This window comes from Urocampus carinirostris, chromosome 11 (genome assembly GCF_059441175.1).
Source record: "Urocampus carinirostris isolate Australia breed hairy pipefish chromosome 11, RoL_Ucar_1.0, whole genome shotgun sequence".
Classification (NCBI taxonomy): Eukaryota; Metazoa; Chordata; class Actinopteri; order Syngnathiformes; family Syngnathidae; genus Urocampus; species Urocampus carinirostris.
In genome coordinates, this window is record NC_142359.1 from 15,323,206 (window position 1) to 15,344,283 (window position 21,078).

The following is a 21,078-nucleotide window of genomic DNA, read 5'->3' on the forward strand; positions in this document are numbered from 1 at the left end:
CTTCCGCTTATCCGGAATTGGGTTGGGGGTGGCAGCAGCCTTAACAGGGAAGCCCAGACCTCCCTATCCCCAGCTACTTCTTCCAGATCATCCGACGGGATTGCGAGGCGTTCCCAGGCCAGCCTAAAGACATAGTCTATCCAGCATGTCCTGGGTCGTCCCCGGGATCTCCTACCGGGTGGGACATGCCTGCAACACCTACCGAGGGAGACGTCCAAGATGCCTGAGCCATCTCAACTGGCCCCTCTCAATGCGGAGGAGCAGTGGCTCTGCATTGAGTCCCTCCCGGATGACTGAGCTTCTCACCTCAACTAAGAGGGACTAAAGAATAAGAAATGTACTTTTATTACATTTATCATCAATAACTATTTCCATTAGCAAACCAAATTTAATTTAGTTGCATGGGGCAATATACTGCAATATTATTTGATGCAAATTCTAAAAAAATGTCATCTCTGCTCCAGTGTCAGTGTGCCTTTCGACAGCTTCACCAAGCTTTTACAAAATGTTTAGCACTGAATTAAGCCTTTATAATGGGCAAAAAAATAATCATTTCTAGACTTAGGTTCAAATGATTGCAAGCCAGAAAATATTTGAAAAAATATATATCCTTCAAACTTTGCTTTCATCGAAGAATGGACATTTCAAAGCGACCCTAAACTTTTGAACGGTACAGTACATTAAAAAAATCATTGCATATTTATTCCTTTGATGATAAACTTGTGTAATTGATTAACGTTGAAATATTTTCATCAGACCTTTTTTTAAATCCTCAAATAATTCAACAACAAACATTTTTTGAACTTGGAAAAAAAATGCTGTCCAATAAAAGCATGTTATTGTTATCACATTTTTATAAAAAGCAAATTTTTGAGGAACATGCGCCCTGTTAGCACAACCTAATGTTTCACTTATTCGCACCAGTTGGTACTCTTTAACATGGAGGTGAATACAAAAGTTTACAGCTTCTTCCAAGAAGAGGGGGAAAACTAAAACCTCGAAGAATGTCTCAGCACTTCGATGATGGACAAGCGACTGCATACATTTCTCACCAGGGAGCGAGGGAGAAATTCTCACCAGTTCAGTGACCCTTTTTTTTCAGATTTTAGGACAGAGCCAAGAATGAAAGGCAAGGCGAAACAACAAAACCAGGCTGTGAGCTTAAACTTTCACTTGGTTTTGTTAATTGTTGCATTGCTTTTTTTGCGCAGAAACAGCCTCTTTCGCTCGTCGGTACACGTTGTTCCATCGGTACAGTAACAAAGTTGAGCTGACGAAAGAAAAAAAAATGGGGAGGGAAGGAGAGAGCAAGAGCGAGCGAGAGCAGGTAAATATAGTTTGGTCTGAAGGAGGCCCGGGATTCCCGGTGCAGCGAGCATACGTTGAGTGCGATCGTGTTTGGGAGGCCGTTTCAGAAGTAGATAAAAATTGCTCTCGCATATCATACTTTCACACTATACTCTCATACAGACACAGTTATACCCATGCACAAACACGACTATACTCACTCGTTCATATTATTATGTTCTCTCACATGTAATTTTATACTTTCATACACACTACTATAAACTCTCACACATTCTATTATACTCTCACAAACACAGTCTTATATTCCCCTACACAACTACTATTAGTCTCACAAACACACTACTATATTCCACCACACACTACTATAGACTCTCACACAAACTATTATACTCTCTTACACACACTACAATTATTTCTCACACGCCATTAAAATTGTTATTACTATAGGGGTTTTTCACACCACGTGTAATGATCACCTCAACGTCCAGTGCTCAGTGCTGTTTCACATTGGGTACTTTTGGTAACCAAGGCGATGCACACTGATCCGTATGAATGGCTGTTTGACACCATACTCAAGCACAACTATACTCTCATGCGGACACGGTCATACCCATGGTCAAAGACTACTATACTCTCCCATTATTCTCTCATAGACACTACAATACTCTCTCACGCATAATACTATATTATCATACACACACAACTATGCTCACTCACACACACACTACTTTACTCTCTCATACACTCTCTCAAACATATCACTATACGCTCATACACACAGTACTATATTCTCTCATACATACCACTATACTCTCATACACACACTACTATTCGCTCTCACTCATATTACTATACTCTCACCCCCCTCACTAATATACTATTATGCACATATAACTATGCACACAAACACACTCTATTTTGCTGACACACGCATACAACTATTCCCTTATATATATATGGCTATACTCTCTCACTCATACTTCTATACTGGGAGCAACTCCAGTTTGACGTCGAACTGTACAACATATACACACAAATCAGTGTGCATCGCCTTGGTTACCAAAAGTACCCAAAGTAAAAAGATACTAAACATTGCACTAAGTGTAAAAAAACACCATAGCAATAGTAATTGTAATGACATGTGAGGAAGAGTAGTAGTGTGTGTTGGAAAGAGTATAATGGTATATTTGAGTTTATAGTAGTTTGTGTGGGGGAGTATAGTAGTATGTGTGTGAGTATAGAAATGTGTGTGAAAGCAAAGCAGTGTGTGTGTGAGTATTTGGGAGAGATCATAGTAATGTGTGATTGAGACTTTAATAGTATGTGTGGGAGAGTATGGTAGTGTTTTTGAGTATAGTAGTGTTTGTGCCTGTGTCTGTACGACATGCACAGTCCAGCATGTGTGAGAGTATGTTATATGAGAGAGCAAGTATGTCTTACTTCTCAAATGGCGTCTCATAGACATGTTGATACAGATACGTGCGCCTTTCCCGCTTTTGCAGACTAGCCTGACCGGATGGACTGCAATGCCTGAATCTCCAACGACAGAAACGTCATTTCAGAGAACTCACATCCGGCTTTTTGACTAATCCAAGAATGACATTCCTGAACGCTCAAGAATTTCCTCCACTTACATGAAGTTTGCATATTCATGCTGTCTCTGACCGACACGCGTTTTAAGTTCTTAAAGCATGGAACTAAAGTATTTGAGTAACTTTTCATGGATTAGATTCAGGAGCCAGGTATAATAGTGTCAGTTCACTGTAGCTGATCCTGGCGCACTGCTAACAACACAAAAAAATTAAGGCAACCCGGTTTTGAGTTCTTTTTAGGCAACCTTGCCTCACACATTAGCTCATTTTAAACTATTTTGTGCCTCCTAATGTAAGACAACTTCATTAAACAATAACAAAACACAGTATTGATTTGAATATTAAGCAAAAATACGCGAAGTATCTTATAAACGTACATCTTTTTTATACTTGTAAGTTGAGAAGTTTGTGTTTATTTTACACTATTACATTAAATTTTACAAATCGTGAGCCTCATTTAGAGGGAGCTGACATAATTGTCTGCTATCTTGCTGCTGTGGATGGACACAAAAAAAACTTTGCGAAAAGTTGGGGAAAAAAAAATTGGTGCGGTTTGGTCACTTTAAGTCTCTGTAGTTCGATTCTACCTTGTGCTTTGAACCACTTATTTTGGGTTTCCATACACAATACCATGACATCTAGTGGTTAAATAATACACAGTGTCCCTTTGATAAATAAACTGTTACGATAGACTGGCTAACAAAATAATGTAATCTTGCGAAATTCAGCAAAAAAGGAATGCAATCCACAACGTAAGAAGTCGATAGACTTGCATTCATTTTACATAACACGAGCCCTGCCTAAAGGAGCTGCCACAATTTTCATCTTACTGCTACTGTTACGAGTATGCACAAAGAACAACTCATGAAAGGTTGGGCCCAAAAAAAAAAAGAATAAAAATAGTGCAGAGTCTCCGTAGTTTCTAATCTTTAATGTACTTAGTAGCACTCGTTTTTAGTTATACTACAGAAGTGAGATTGTTATGGTTTTTAAAGGATGGAACCATGAGGGGGAAGCAGGAACTGGAGGCAGAGGTGCTCAAAAAGAAGGATTGCATTTAATAACAATGGGAGATAGAAAGCATCAAAACAAAGCCTGATCAAATCAGAAACAAATACCAAAACTGGAAATTCAAAAACGCTGGGAACAAAGTAACAAATAAAGCCATAAACAAACAAATCTGTCGTGGTGGTGGAATGAAATGAAACAATGACCTGACCAAGATTGCTGTCCAAACAGTCAAAAATAAAGGCTTGGATAATTAGGGTTGGGTGTGTGAAGATTGGACATACCTGTGCCCAGTTCCAAAACCGGTTGGGGCCCCCTGGTGGAAGGAGGCTTACAAGACCCTAACAGGTATCTGGTGTTCAAATAATAAACACTGTCCCTTTAAGCAAATTTGCCGGAAATGTTATCCTAAAATAAAGCAATGATTGCCACATTATAGACTGCTTCACATGGTTCACCCCCTTTTTACTGTAATTTGTTTTTATGTTTTGTTTTTACTTTTGTTTTTATTGACATCACTGTTTTATTTTCTGTGTACAGAACCCTTAACTGGCCTGAAAGGTGCTGTTGTTATTATAATAATAAAAATAATAACAATAATTATAATTATTATTATTATTATTATTCGCACCAAAACAATCAATAGAATGGCACTCCAAAAATGTGAGTAAATCCTATTTATAATGGTTTAGGGGTCGGGAACCTTTTAGACCCAGAGAACCGTAAAAGTAAAAATATTTCTAAAACATTTTGAGAAACTCACACTATATATTGTGAGACAAAAGCACCAAACCCGCTCCCCAGACAAAAGCTAATTCTTCTGTAAGTTTTATTTCACTGTGTGATATTATTAATACCAGTATTCCATATAAATATGAATATACCATTTAAAATTAGTCTCCCTCCCACAGTCACTTAAGAGTGTTGAGCTTCATATTTGTCCAAAAATTGTTTCAAAATAAGGTGCGAGCAAAGTTGTTTTGTAAATATGTCACAAAATACTGCAATTGAGGATACTAACGTGTTTACCTTCACTGAAGACGGCAAAGGGTAAGCAGTGCACGCAGTGTGTATAGCTTTGCCCATTCTTCTGCTCACCATATCATATTGCTAGTGTTTTTGGGTGTTTACAATTAATTTCTGTGGGTTTTCTACATAAAAAGTCTCAACAGTGAACATGGATTGTTTAATGAGCTTCCATATAAAATTTTACTTAGCTATGCTACAATCAGCTTTAAATGTATCAACACAGTAAACATTTGCATGTGTTCCATTTTATCTCCAAGCCAGATGTACTCATGAAAAGAGCCATATATGGCTCGCAAACCCTGCCAGATAATTACAAAATTAGTGTGTCCAATGCTAGCGGCTAGCTTATTATTAGCTAAAAAATAGCTCCTAGCAATCTGCGAATTTATTTCATTTCAATTGTACAGCACTTGGTACACAACAATGGCTGTTTTAAAGTGCTGAGTACTTCAAATTGAAAGAGTAACTACCTGCATTGATTATTATTGAAACGTATTTCCAGGGTAGAGGGGGTTACTTTAAAAATGTAATCCGATACAGTTACTAGTTACCCGTTGAAAAATGTAATCAGTAACATAATCCAAACACTATAATATTGAAGTAATATAACTGGATTACTTTTTATTACTTTGGGATCACTCCATACCCAATATTCTAATAAAAGATCAAAAAATGGAAAAAATATTACTAAATTGTGATTAACATAAGTGAACAATGTAACCTTGAAAAAGAATGGGAGGAAACCAAGGTCAAGTAGTTGCTTTTAGTCCTACAAAAAATGCTTAAATTTTAACAATGTTTATTAAGAAAAAAATAAAATTTTCAGTTTCACATGGCAGACAAGATATCTTCTGTTTTTGTTTAAATTAAGAGGACATTAAGAACCCGATATTGTTTTCAACACACTAGTTGTTGACTTTCTAAATGGCAAACTCTTTTACAGTGATCAAATAGTGGATATTACACAACAATTAACTGAAAAAAAAAGAAAAAAAACAATAAAATTTACAACATGTCCCTGAACGCATCACTAGCGAGCAATTTTGCCGCCGAGCTGCCTCACACACGTCGTGTGTAAACCTAATCTCTCTCTGTCTCTCTCGTGTCAGTGATGAAAATTCTAACATAATTTGTCATCCGCCGCATTATATGTATATTATACTGTATATATGTATGACCCGCGACCCTAATTAGGATTAGCAGTGCAGATAATGGATGGATGGATGGATATATATGTATGAAAAACATACGTTTTATTTCTGTACCTGTAACAATTACAATACATTCTTTTGGTATCCCGTTTACGTTACTTGTATTCCGTTACCCCCCAACCCTGCATATTTCCCTATTGCGTTTGCATACAACGTCATGTGGAATTTATATCATGCTCTTGTCTGCCTTCAAACTATTTTCATCGCAAGCTACATTTTACTTAAAGGTTCCCTCAAAAGCTTATTGGACCACAATCATTAAGTGAACAACGACTCCACCTGACCATTTGATGACTCCATAATTTCCCCAGCATTCGGTTGGAATAACTATTTGAAATTGAAAGCCATAGAAGAAGAAAACGACGACTACTTAGGCATACTTACTTCGGGACACTCGAACCAGTTCCGCAACAGTGAACACTCCTGATTTGATGAAGCTGTCCTCCAAATAGACTGGCGACACAAGCACAAGTCATTTTGTTAGTCAGAGTAGAAATCAGGCATGAAAATGGGTCGGTAACTAAAAGATGAGAAGGGTGTAGAGGACATATGTTATGGTTGATTGTATTGTATAACTGTAATAGCCAAAAAAATACTGATACGTTTATTATATTGACTGAATATAGCCTCAAGTCGCTTGCATGAACAAAGGTTAAATTTAGCTTGGCTCAGTTACTACAATGATATATTCTCTACAGGTAACCTGGTCCTGACTAGGCTAACTAGAGCTAAGATTATCCCCAGAGATACATCTGGAACCTCTACTGTCTCGCATGTGATAAATTAATGCGTTTTATAGCATTTCCATAGACTTTTTTGATATGTTGTAACATTTTACCTATCCTGCATTAAAATTCTACATGCCGGCTATTCTGTATTGTCATTTCATTAAACTCTGTTGATTGTATAATTGCAACAGTAGTTATATAGCCATGTGTTTTATTGCTATTGCAATTAGGAATGCTTGTCAAATAGTCATCAGAGCTTTGATGGGTATGTGCATATATGATATTCTGTAAGAGTGATGCAAAAACATGCACAGATTGTTTCAATGGAGTTTTTGACAGGGGAATATTGTAATAGAGTATGTACAGGTCCAATTCCCATTACTCAGTTCACTCGTCAAAGAGAGAGGGGTTCTTCTTTATAAAGGATTAATGAAATAAAACCAAAATAAAAAAATATCTTTAACTAAAATTTGAATTGGCAAACATACAACTGATTAAGCTAAAATGTGCCAGCCAGACTAGTTCAACCTGTGCTTTACCAGCATGTCTGGATTTTTTTATTACAATTTCTGCAATACCCCCCTGGGCCACTCCGGGCTGACTCAGTGCAACAGTCTGGTTGCTCTAGTAACATTGTCATTTGGATCCACATGACAAAGTATTAAAAATACATCACCAAATGAATTAATAAGGTCTGTTGGCGATTTGATGATCGATCTTAAGAATTAGCTTCCATCTATCCATCTTTTTTTTTACAATCTAATTTAAATATGAAGAGGAATAAGATGCAGTTGACTATTTACACTCTGATGGGCTAGAAACACCAAAATTTGGTTTGATTCAGCCATTGCTGTATCTTCCAGGGACATTGATCCTCCCTTCTAACAGTTGCACGCCTCAAACATCTGGTTAATTCTCCCCCTGCTCCCCTTAAAACATTTTCTCCTTGGATCTACACAATTCACATAGGTCACCCTTTTCGACTTGAAAACGCTAAGTTGAGAGATTCTCATGCCTGAGAAATGGCGATCGCAGGTTGACATAACTGAAGAATCCAAATGAGTTTGCTTACTAAACACACAAGCCTGGCAACAGTGCACTTGTTTTCGAGTCTGGCAATCGGTCCTGGAAGGCAAGCTAGCTAGGTATGTTAGCGTCGGCAGCGAATCAATCCAAACCAAGTGTGGCTTGGCTTTGACGGGGTGCCAGGCAGATAGTCTGAAGAACTTGGCACCCGCCGGTAGCCTCAACACGGCTGGTAAGCCCCCCAGCCCTCGACGCTCTCCTCACCCAGAGTGGCAGGCCGGGTGGCATGTGGACTTTGGCACAACCTACTCTGGAAGTAGCTAATTATGCTTGTCATACTTGTCATAGTATATAATTGCTTTTTCTGCTTGGATTTAAATGAGTAGAATTTAAATATTACCATTCGGCCGCCAATTTTATTGTAGTACCATATTTTCCGCACAATGAGGCGCACCGGATTATAAGGCGGACCCCTCAAAAATGGTCTTTTGTCATATATTTTCCATATATAAGGCTCACTGGACTATGAGGTGCATGGAATTAGAACTACAGTAAGAGTTACCGAATAAATAGAAAATGATTCATAGTGCAATGATTCATCAGTCAATAATTGTCGCTGAGGAGTCCTTATAAAAATGCATCAGATCATCTAGTTTGCGCATGCAAAATACTACAGGCATAAAAATAATTGTGTGCATGTTCATTTTCAGTTTCAGTAACTTTAATTTCAAATGTACAGTAAGTGCCTACAAATCATCAACAGTCTCTCGATCTTCTAACTGTCAAACTCAGCCAACTATTCCCCTGATTAATGATAACAGAACCTCTCTATTAAACGATACCAAACCTTAGAAACACAACGCGGAATCTACTCACAGCAAAGCAGACTATGTAGAATTCCATTCGTAATATTTGCAATTCACAATGATCCGGATTAGAGCTGAATTGGGCGAGATAAGATCAGTCTTTTTTTTTAAATTCCTGTATAAAAATGGTTATAGTGAGTACACAATTGGAAATAATAAAAAGAAATGTATGAAATGTGGGGAAAACGTATAAGTTGACAGGCATGCGATCTCCGTGTTTCAACCACTCCCCCTTCTTGAGACTGGGAGGTCGCTGGTTCGCGCCTCGGCCGAGTCATACCTAAGACTTATAACATTGGTAAAATGGCGGCGCCCTCTGTTGGCTGCGGCTGCATCGGCTCGCTACAACGGGTCAGGTGTATCGACATTTCGTTCTTACAAAGAATGACAATACAAAGGAAATTATTAATATTAATTATTATTATTATTATTCATGCACACATTCGTTACTGTGCTCATAATAATCTCATATTTTATCTAATTAACATTATCTTATTTATATCATATCTTTATTTGTCATGTTTAATTACCATTTGAATGTGTTTGTAGTGATCAGGAAAACATGTTTTATAGCTATTTGGGATTCAATTGTATGCTTTTGAGAGTAGGGGAGCGGACCAATTCGTTTTTAATGATTTCATATTGGAAAATTTGAGCAAAGAACACAATCTAGATACGGGTTAGGCTCGTAAGAAGAGGGACTTCTGTACGTTTCTCTAAGCTCTTTACACCCTGTACATTGTGATTCAGCAGAAACGTTGGGTTGCAGCGGGTCGATACTGACATTTCTCGGCCGAGGACAGCAATCCATTTTCTGCAGGGCTTGCTTGCACAGATTCCAGTGGAAAGCCAGTTGGAGGCCGTCCCAGTTTGACTTGGACCGTCGGCCAAAAACGTCACGAGTCAAATGCGCCGGCCGCTCGTCCACAGTGCCGCCTTTTTCATTCATTTCTTATCACCAATCAAATTTTATCCCCGTGCAGGCCGTGTCATTTGAAAAACTCGCCCTCAGCAACGATTTTAAGTCGCAATTACCTTGACAACAGATGCGTCTCTTTGACTACAGTTGCTGCTTTTTAATTTTATTGCGTTTTTTTTCCTCCCTGCACACGCTTGTCAAGCACATTTTTAAAGTCAGTAAATGGGAGAATGCGTGTGTGTGCGTGTGCAGTGAATTAATAGTGAGGGAACAATGGCCCAGTGGAGTAGAGGAAGGATGACTGGTACTCGACATACCTGGGAGAGGGTTCTTGCCCGGCTCATTGTTACTGGGACTTCCTGACTGCTGGGAGTCTGCAAGCACACAGAAACGAGACGGGACGGGGGGGGGTAAGTGGCAGTGCTTGAGGACAGCCAAACAATAGTTTGATTACACACAAGGCTAAATTGTTATTACTGCACACGACTGGAATCGTTCGAGGCTGCCTGAGTTTTATTTCTTTTTTTATTACTTTTCCACCATCCGAAAATTCATAAACAGTTAAGAATGTTTGCAGTCGGGCGACATTGTTCCACAAATTGACTGAGGAAATTTGGAAGTGAGAAAATTCAAGGCGACATACGTGGAATTCTTTCCACACAGCTTTTGTTGTTAACCTCAAATACTCCGTTAGCTGACTAGGTTTGGTTTTTAAGTGTTGGATCAAATTTCCCAATAAGGTGTATTAGTGTGAATTACAGATCTTTACTTTGAAAATTTTAAATAAACGAAATTATAATAATCCCAAATAGAAATCTCTTTTTTCTAAACTTAGGCACAGCATCAACTATTAATAATACCATGGCAACAAAAAAACTGCTGTTCAATACAACTATAAAAACTTTGAAAACTCCAAATAAAATAGGTAAAAAAAAGGAAGTTAGTAAAATATTGGAAAAATATATATAAAAATAATAAACTATATAAAATTATATATAAAAATGAGGAAAATTGAACATTTTGGTGATCATTTATTAATTAATTTTACTAGCATTGATTTCAAAAGCACTCCCGTGCAGTGGCGCTGAACACGCGGATTGTGGGTAATATATACCCAATATATAAAGTCCTGTACTCAGGTTTGTTTGCTCTGTCTCCCAACCGCTTGTCCTTACTTTATTTGGTCACTCTTATTTTCACTCCACACCTAGTTTCAAATGTCCAGATTACACTCCAATCACACCTCTTCCTCTTCACTATTTAAACACTCTATTTCCTTGGCTTGGTGCTAGTTTGTTGCCTATTATGTCACGTCCTAAGCTCTTGCCACAGCTTTGTTTTTTTCCTTGTGTACCGAACCCTTGTCCCCTTTCCGTACCTTGGACTGTCACCTTTGTAAGGTTCTTGGATGTGGCGGGCCAAGAGTGTGACAAATGTGATGTACATTATTGTCATAATTGTCAAAATACAAATAACAATTTGACCTCGAATTCATCTGTTTGTTATTCTATAATGAATATTTTCCAAAAACTGCAATGGAAACGCTCCAAACAATTTGCATGTCAAAATCATTTCCCCCTTAAAACAACAACGCTTGGATTTGTTATTGTCTGAAACGGCTTTTGTCATTTGTCGGTGGTTGAAGCCGATTGGCCCGCGGAGGCTTTTTTTTGGCGCAGGATGGGCGGGGCGGCCGCGTGGAAAAAACAAAAAAGAGAGCAGATGGTGGCGGCAATTAGAGATCCCAGGCAGCATCTTCCAGCAGGAAGCCCCACTGCGGCACCGGGCGGCGCCACCTGGACGACTCAAGGTGGGACGCAAACATATGGCGCATCTGCCAAGCCCGGAAACGCCGCCTCTCACGGCTTACATTTCCACCTTTCACCTCTTCGGCTTCCGTTCCTTCACAGGTGGCCCAGCTTCCATCTGTTCCACCTTTGGTAGGACCGGGCAACCCATTTAGGTACCTAGTCCGGTCCAGGCCCATCCTTTGAATTCGACAACTAGCAAAAGTCGACTCTTTTGGCCACCGCCTCTTTGACCTATTGCCTTGTGGTAGGTGCTACAAGGACAACCATGCCCAGAGATCGCTTTTTACCCCGGGCCATCACCACCCTAAACGAGCGTACAAAACTGTGAAAACATATGGGGTTTTATTTGCTACTGCTAAGTGAAATCGTAAGAATATATACTATTGCACGAAACTGAAAATATATGGGGCGGCAGTGGCTCAGGAGGTAGAGCACTTGTCTTGGGATCAAGAGATTTGAATCCCGGCTCCTCCGTGTTACATGTCAAAGTGTCCTTGGGTAAGAGACTGAACCCCTAATACCCCCAATAAGCAGGTTAGCGCCTTACATGGCTGCACGGCCGCTATTGGGAAATGTGAAGCACACTGTAAAGCGCTTTGGGAAGTCTTGACTTGAAAAGCGCTATATAAATGCAGAAATGCTTTGTTTTTTGTTGCTGCTAAATGTTATTGCATTTCTTTTCATTGAAATATTATTAGTTTGCACTATTCTTTCTTATACAGGAATATTGTCATTACAACTTAGGCCAGTCTCTAAGCACAACGTTGTAAAAAATTTTTTGCCTTATATCCTGTTAGTCTTTTTTTTTCTCTGAGATTTTTATCTCAGGTTTACTGCCAGTTCCTATCTCATTGCCTACAATGTTTTAAAACATTGATACCAATGAGAATAAAGACATTTCAATTCAATTTTGAAAAGTTAAGATACAAATGTAACCCCCTTTGAAAGCGTTACAAATAAATAAAAGACATCATAAACATCATAGCGAGTATTTCGTTATTGCTCACTACAGGCAGAACACGCACTCTAGAAAAGACAACAGACAGAACCTGCGATCATGAGCAATGGTTATGAATAATCCTAATCACGACATTACTTGGAATTGGGAAACCGAAACTCTCTTTTTTTTTTTCTTTGACTGTAAAACACAAAAGATGAAAATCCGATCTAGACGAGTTTTGGTGAATTTTGTTTCCGTTTCTCTTTGAACTTTTACAGGGTTACTTAGATGCACTGAGAAAACATTGCTCGTGGTAACAGATTATTCCCTTGAAATCAAATTTCAGATCTCCTTTTAATAATTGATGCCTCTGTTGATTACATTTTATATTGTTACTTGACATGCCTAATTTCTGTGTAAATGTAGTACCTACGAGTAGTCGCCTTTTCATGTTCCTTAAGACCTAGCCGCAGACTGCTCCACGTTGTCAAAGTATATTCTTTAAAAAAAAAACACTAGATACATTGATTGTCTCCTGTTCTCCATGCACATTTAAAATTAGTTGATGTCTTCTCTCCTTATTTCACAAAGCACAGAAGATTAGAGACCTTTCACTTTTGTTTATGTGACTATATTTTGCTCCACTCTTAAACGGGTTATTCACTTTTTTTGTCTGTTTTGGCTGATATAAAGCTAATTACACTTTGACATTTCACTGCTACACAAAGAAAAAATATATTCTTTTAATTATTAAAATCTATTTCATTATTTCTTTTTGTTTTTAATCATCATTTCAACTTAGTTAAAAATTGAATTGTTTGTATAAATAGGCAAATGACTTGGCTAATTAAGGAAGGTAACTTGGCTTTTTAGCATAACATCGAGCAGAAGGCACTTTCTTGTATTGTAACATGTTTGTTTTATCTCTAGAATTTCGATTGTTTGGTTTGTTTTAATGCTTGTAAAAACAGGTGGCAAACAAGATCTGTTCATTTACTAAGGCACATTAGAGACTTCCCTTTTTTACATGGCAATAGAGTGGTATCTTTTTAAACCAGCACCTTAAAAATATACAACAAAAATAAACCTCGTTTTACGAAGGAAAATCCAGTTCACGAGCAGTTCCAGAGGCTACCACTAGAGACCGTTAGAGACAGCTCGTGACTGCTTACCACCGGTATCAGCTCGTTCCGTTTGCACATGCAAGCTCCAACAACAAAAAGTGCGCTGCCATTATTTTCTGTGTACATTTGATTAAAATTACAGTTACTTTAATTTTAAGTGTACAGTAAGTGCTTACATATCATCAACAGTCCCTCGATCTCATACCTATCAATTGCTCCTCTTATACATGATTGCAAATCCTTCTTATTAATCGATAATAAACGTTATAAGCACTTATTTACTTATTACTGTATTTTTATGTTTAATTACTATTAAATGTGCTTGTAGTGATCAGGAAGATGTGTTTTTGTCATGATGACTGATTTGGATCACCTGTTCCTGCTCATTTGGCGCCAGCCGCTGCGGGCTACCTGATTGGTTCCCTGTCCTTTTTTAAGCCCAGTCCTTCCATTCTCCTGTTGTCAGTCCGTCAGCGAACCTCTGTTTCTACAAGGCAAGCATTATGACCCCGACTCCAATCGGTCCCGCTTTTTGCACCCATTTTCCACCCGTCCATTCCAGATCTGCCCGTTTTCTCCGGCTATGACCTGTTTTTGACCCCGACCACGTTTGCTCTCCCGTTCCACAACCCGTTTTTGATCCCGACCACGTTTTTTGCTCTCCTGTCCCGGCTATCGACCTGTTTTTTTCCGTCCTTGACACCGCCATCTCCCGCTTCGGAAGATTCACTTCTGTATTTGGATCATGATCCGATTGTGGGAGCGGCTTGCTTCCTGCGTCCAGCGAGCACCGGATCGCGGGCGCTGCCCTTCCTTTTTCTATCAATAAACTTCTGGTTAATGCTACGCATTTGGGCCCTGATTCCGTTCTGGTCGTGACAGTTTTATGGCTTTTTATTGTTCACTTCGATGCTTTTGGGGGGTCGGGAACAAGACGATTCAATTTGATGAGTTTGTACAGAACATTTGCTTGTTACGTGAGTAATGTGAGCTATAAGCACAATCCAGGAACAAACTAATCTCGTATGAACAGGTACCACAGTATTTTGCATTATTTTTACAAGTTCTTCGCTTTTGTGGTTTGTTTGAGCAGATAGCAGCATGGCGTGGCATTTTCACAAAGGAAAGGAAGAGAGTTCGGAAACTTGGTCCGGTTTTGCAACTGAGTTTATGGCGACAGGGAGCTGACATCACCACAATCTTTGGCCCTTTCTTCTCTTTCATTTCAAACAGAAGCAAGCTCAAACACAAGCGAGGGGGAAGCGTGTGGAGAACGCGTCCCGCGCACAAGCCCCGGCCAATCCGATAGTCTCCAAATAAACAGTCGGCTAACCTGTAAATAAACAGTTGCGGTCCAGAGGGTTGGGCTTTGCCCTGAGAGCTTGGCAGGGCTTGATCGCTGCACACACACACACGAACGCACCACGTGCACACGACACACACTTGCGGCCCTGTTCCAGAAACAACATTTCTTGGCAACCTTGGCTCTTGCCACTTGTTTAAATAAGCAAACGCCAAAGAAGTGAAAATACAGTATGAATGCCATTATCTCCTGTTGCTTGCCGAGAAAAAGAAGAAGAGGAAAAAAAAAGAAGCTCGCGGGTAATTTGGATGGGAGTTCTTACACCTTCTTGTCCAGTGGGACGCTTATCATAGCGCAGTCATGATGAGGGCAATTAGGGCTAATGGCAACACAAATCTGGCTGGGCAAGAAGCTTTTCCTTGCACTTGCGCGCTTCCTCCACGCCCAAGCGTGTCACAAGTTTGCATTTTTACAAGCTCTTGGTAAACACACACACTGAGCACTATTCTGCAGAAGCGTATTGAGTTCTGTTGAAAAATTCAAATACTCGTCTGTATTTTTTACTACTTTCTATGGTATGTTTATTGAATTGGGTGAAATCTGTTTTTTGAGAATAAAATCTGTTTTTTGAAAACAAGTTTAAATATTCTTGGTAATAAAGTTATTGTTTTGAAATATTTTTTTGTTTGTATTTTCGAACATCGTTTTTTTTTTTTTTTTATTTAAATTAAAAATTTTCTCTGTTCTTGGGGTTCTCTCGAAAACTCGTTTTAATATTTTTGGAAATAATTCAAAAGATAATATTTATTGTTTATTTAGTTTTTTTTTTTAGTTTTTTGGAAAACATTTTGTCTGTTTTTATTTTGGGGGGGAAATATAAACCCTCTTTTTATACTTTAATATCTCTTTTCTTGCCATGAAGCTGTTGAAATGGTTTCTTGATACTTCATTAAAATTTGTATGTGTTTTTTTAATGTATTAACACTTTTTTTTGTTTATTTAGAAAAACTGTTTTTTTTTTAGTTTTTTTGGAAAACATTTTGTCTGTTTTTATTTTTGGGGGGAATATAAACCCTCTTTTTATACTTTAATATCTCTTTTCTTGCCATGAAGCTGTTGAAATGGTTTCTTGATACTTCATTAAAATTTGTATGTGTTTTTTTGAATGTATTACCACTTTTTTTGTTTATTTAGAAAAACTGTTTTTCTTTTTAGTATTTTTGGAAAACATTTTGTCTGTTTTTATTTTGGGGGGGAATATAAACCCTCTTTTTATACTTTAATATCTATTTTCTTGCTATGAAACTGTTGAAACAGTTTCTAGATACTTCATTAAATTTTTTATGTGTTTTTTGAATGTATTAACACTCTTTAAATCCGTTTTTTGAGAATAAACTGTGTTTTTGGAAAACAAGTTTTAATATTCTTGGAAATAAAGTTATTGTTTTGAAATTTTTTTTATTTTTTTTTAAATACATTTTCTCTGTTCTTGAGGTTCTCGAGAAAACCTGTTTCAATTTTTTCGGAATTCATTAAAAATAAAAGTTTTGATTTTGGAAATATTTTTAAGAGAAACCTTTTTAAAATTTTTGAAAACACATTCGCTCTTTTTTTTCGGAGGGAGGAAAAAAAATCTGTTTCTCGAAATAATCTTCGGTCCGTTTGAAAATATTTACGTTTCTTGTGATATATTTTTCAAGGTTTTCCAAAAAAGGTTATAGAATACATTTTTGTTTTAGTTTTGGGGAAAATATTCTGCGTTTCTTTTGGGGGGGAACTATTAACCCTCTTTTTATACTTTAAAATCTCTATTCTTGCAATGAGAAATTCGAAACTTTTTCAAAAACAGTTTCTTGATACTTTATTAAATTTCCAATGTGTATTTTTGAATGTACTAACACTCTTTTCTACTCTAAAATTCCTTTTCTTGCTATGAAGATGTTGACACTCTTTTCAAACACATTTTCTTAATACTTTATCACATTTTGGGTGAGAGAGGGTTTATTCCTAAAAACAAAAACCATATAGTGTGGGATTTGACACAGAATCACTGTACTTTTATTTAGTGTATTGGGAAAGTTTTTTTTTTTTTTAAAGAAATGTGCTCTAAAGGTTAGAAAACTTTTTGGGTTGTTCTGTTTTTTATATATAGAAATATTTTGGGGGCCAATGACCTACAGTATGATTTTAAGCTTTAAAGAAAAAGAAAGCCGGAAAAAAATCAGCACGCGCACATTCATGCTGCAGCCGACTTGTCGGGAGAAAGCTGCCTGGCAGCCATTTTATGCTGAGCGGGTTGTGCGCACACGCGGAGCACCATCGCCAGGGGCCAGGGGCCCGGATGCCGAGCCAAGACGCCTTTCGGGAGCCAGGACCAAGACGAGAAAGAGGAGGAGGAGGGCCAACTCCCTAACAGAAGCGATAGAAGAATCCGGCTAATTACGCCGCTGCCTAATTTTGCAACAATACGGCTTTTGCGTGCAAAATATTCTGCGTGGCCCTGCTGGACTAGGGGTCTCCAATGTGGTGCCTGCAGTACCCTCCTGGACCACCTGGCAAGCCTGGTTCTAAAAATATATCATTTTCTAGAAAATATTATTTCTGACTGCCACAATTTTTTGTGGTTGACTGAGCCTATTTAACCTCTCATAATTACAACAAAGTAATGACATAGTAACAACATAGTAACGACATAGTAAGAACATGTTATTTAAGAAATGCATATATAAGTACCATATCTCTTTGTGTATAACCAAGATTTGTACAGCTTTTTAAGGCCAAATCCATGCCCATTTAAGCACTTTCAAAACCAATTTCTCCAGTACTTGGCATCTTGGTCTCTTTATCTGTCGCCTTTGGATCGATAAACGGGGGGCGATGACGTCTCACATGACAACAAAATACAGATTAATGCCAGTTACCGTTAATCACTAGGAAGGAAGAAATGCAATGGAAAAGCAAAGCAGGCCTGTTGACGTCAATTTCAAGCAGACTCGATTTATTTTTCTTAATTTATTCGTGGTCCATCAAGTCAGACTGCCGGGAAACATGGCAACAATCTCAAGCATTTACAACCACCCAAAATTCAAACCTTTTTAAAACCTTGAAAACACAACATTAAAAGTCAAGCATTTTGGAGGATTTCAAGCACCTGTACGAGCCCTGTATAAAGCATATTTTTTTTACTTGAAGAAAGAACTTTGGGGGCTTATCTTACATACATGAGATTTTACTGCAAACCTTAAGTTGTAACGGGATTCAAACCAATGTCCCAACACTGAGACCAGTGATGTAGATCGCACTGTAGAGGGCATTTTATGAAATGATCTGCATTATCACTTTAGTAGGTGCCAGAGACGGCTTAATTTGTAGAGCATTTCACATCTAAAAAGACAATGTATTTGTTACTTACAGTACTTAGACTAGAACAGTAGAAAAGAATAGAAAGACAATGTTAGCTTTTGCTTTTGATAAGAGTCTGTATGGCACTAAGTCAGAAAGTGATTTGACAGCCTTGCCATACTCATATTCCAGAATGTCTTGTCTGGAATGGTCCATAGTCTTGATAGATCCATAGTCTTAGAAGAAGTCTATAAGCTCCTCATCAGTCTCGGTGTCAGTCAACCTGCTCCCTAATAGTGAATTTAGGATCTTGACATTGCTCTTCTGTATGGCATTCCTTTACATTTTTAAACTTAAATTTTGATGATTATATAACCATTCCTGTCTAGATCTCAAAATGGTTGCACCTATGGTATTAGGCAGAGGGGAGCATAGCTACTGGACTAGCCCAAGGTGAAATGAGTGGTAAAATTAATAGAGGAAACACCAGATTCAAAATTAATTTAAACAAAGTCAAGCAATTTAATGAACAATGAACAGGACAATATGCAATTTTTAACATAAATTATACTAAAAGAAAACTCTTATTTGGTTTAAGGTATAAAATGAGAAATCATAAGTTTATTGTCTTTATAACATCCAAAACACACAATGAAATTAACATTTGTCTCTGGTACCGTGACTAAAAATAGTGTGATAATAAGATTAAATCGACTGCCTTTTCGTATATTATTCATACCACTGGTGACCCAGTAAGTAAAATTCGGTAGTCCTCGTGGCTGCGCGCGAACGAATACATTGGTGCTGTTACTCTTAGGGATCATTTCAGACTCTAATGGCATGTGTTGATCTTTGATTTTTGCAATCCGGAGATGGAATAAGAGCTTGCTCTGTCCACTCCACGCATCGGCCCGGTATTGCAGTACCTCCGGGAACGGTGCACTCGCAATGATCGCAGCAAGGCTTTAGGGCTAGGACCTTAGCTTGGCCTTTTGGCTGAGAGTAAGTGTCCCGGCTCCTAGGCTTTGTAGCGTATTATGAACTGACCGATAACGGATAATGGATAATGAATAACGAAGATAGATCAATAACCCTTAAAAACCCCAAACCCCCCTCACTATAATGAATAAAGAAGATAGAAAAATAACCCTTAAAAATCCCCCCCCCCCACTGCTGCAACTTGGATTGGATTCCTATTGCTATTGCATTCCTTTTACAATTGTATACAAATTTCTATTCTAAAATTAGGAGGGCATCATATAGAAGAGTTTTCATCATAGGGGAATAAATACGGCAGCTCTCAGCTTCCAAAAGGTTGGAAACCCCTGCGCTAGACTTTATAGAAAAGGCAAAACAATATCAGGGGAAGAAGAGAAAACGTCACACACTCAAGCTGAGTACTTCTTACCCAGCTTAAACCGTTCTCCAAGAGGACGATTCGTGTTGTGTCAAAGAAACACATTTTTAAAAACGTCTCTTTTCTTTCTGTGCGATCGCAACAAAGCTAAGCCTTTGTCGGGAGGAGACGCAACCCCCAACGAGGTAAAAACAAATAAAAAAACAAACAAAAGGAGCTGGGCCGGGCGACCCTCTGTGCCAGCCATTGTGTGCCAGGCCTGCCAACTGCTGATGCCACCCAACCCCCAAAGCAAGTGTGCCCGCCCCCTGGCTCCCATCGACATCCAAGTACCGACTCATCCCCCACTCAAACCAGAACAAACAAGTATTGGTCCAAAGACCCCTCGGCGAATAATATGAATAATTGTATTCGATTTATCCATCCATCCATTATCTGCACCGCTTATCCTCAGTAGGGTCGCGGGGGTTGCTGGAGCCCATCCCAGCTATCTTCGGGCAGTGTGCAGGGGACACCCTCAACTGGTTGCCAGCCAGTCGCAGGGCACAAAGAGAGGGACAACTCACTCGCTCATTCACTCCTAGGGACGATTTGGACCGGCCAATTAACTTGGCATGCATGTTTTTGGAATGTGGGAGGAAACCCACGCAAGCACGGGGAGAACATGCAAACTCTACACAGGAGGTTCGATCTCATGACCTTAGAACTGTGCCGCACATGTGCTATTGCACCGCCGTGCTGCCCTGTATTCGATCTAATTTTGTATAAAAAAATTGTTGCAGTCTAGTTTACAAATATTTCATTTTTGATTAAATGGACACTGACGTCGCTGTATCATGAAGTGCAACTGAAAACAAGTGCTACAAAGCACAAGGAAGAATACAATGTATCTGTCCAACTATAAAAGGGGGAAGGAGTTTAGATATGAAAACCGTCTTTCATATGTATCACGTAGGTTGCCCTGGATGTGAAAAATGCCAAAATAAAGCTGACTCAACACCTTTGGTTTTGTTGATTTAGCATCTTTGCCCCAAAAGACATTCCACTCACCCAGGTCCAGAACGACATTGGATATAAACACCATCTGTTACAGGCAGTCAGGTAGGTTAGCCTAGATGTATAAACTGCCCCCCAAAACTTGTTTTTTGTTTTGCCTACTCAGAAGCTTTCCCAGAAAGACATGATACTCTCCCCGGCCAGAACATCTTCACGAGCAATCAGGTACGCTAAAAAAGGGAAATGCCACCCAAAAACCTGCCCGAATGGCACACAACCTTTCGAGATATACGTTTGGTTATGTACAGTATTTTTGCTTTTTATTCAAATCCATATTGGTTTTATTAAATGAAGGTTTTGTTTTACCACCAGGAGGTGCTATATAATGCACAATGTCCCTATTCTATCTTTATATGTCTTTATTACCTGTTTATCCTGACGTGCCATGTCTAATCTCGTACAGAATGTTCATTATGTTGTATCAACAAAGAAACATCTGATTTTACATTTAATTCTAT

At 38.5% G+C, this 21,078-nt stretch overlaps 1 protein-coding gene and 1 pseudogene across 4 annotated transcripts in view; one reads left to right on the top strand and one right to left on the bottom strand.

The window, feature by feature from the left end:
* Positions 1–21,078, bottom strand: part of LOC148356539 (nuclear factor 1 B-type-like) — a 110,763-nt gene that overhangs the window by 38,742 nt on the left and 50,943 nt on the right. For 3 of the 4 annotated variants that reach the window (XM_088347833.1, XM_088347835.1, XM_088347832.1), the window contains exons 3-4: positions 10,005–10,061; positions 6,533–6,601 (exon numbers count right to left, since the gene is read on the bottom strand). In XM_088347833.1, coding sequence (XP_088203959.1) covers positions 6,533–6,601; positions 10,005–10,061 — 126 coding nt within the window. The remainder of the gene's footprint in view (positions 1–6,532; positions 6,602–10,004; positions 10,062–21,078) is intronic. The other variant, XM_088347834.1, reaches the window with a different exon arrangement.
* On the top strand, positions 19,027–19,155 carry LOC148356540 (U2 spliceosomal RNA; annotated as a pseudogene).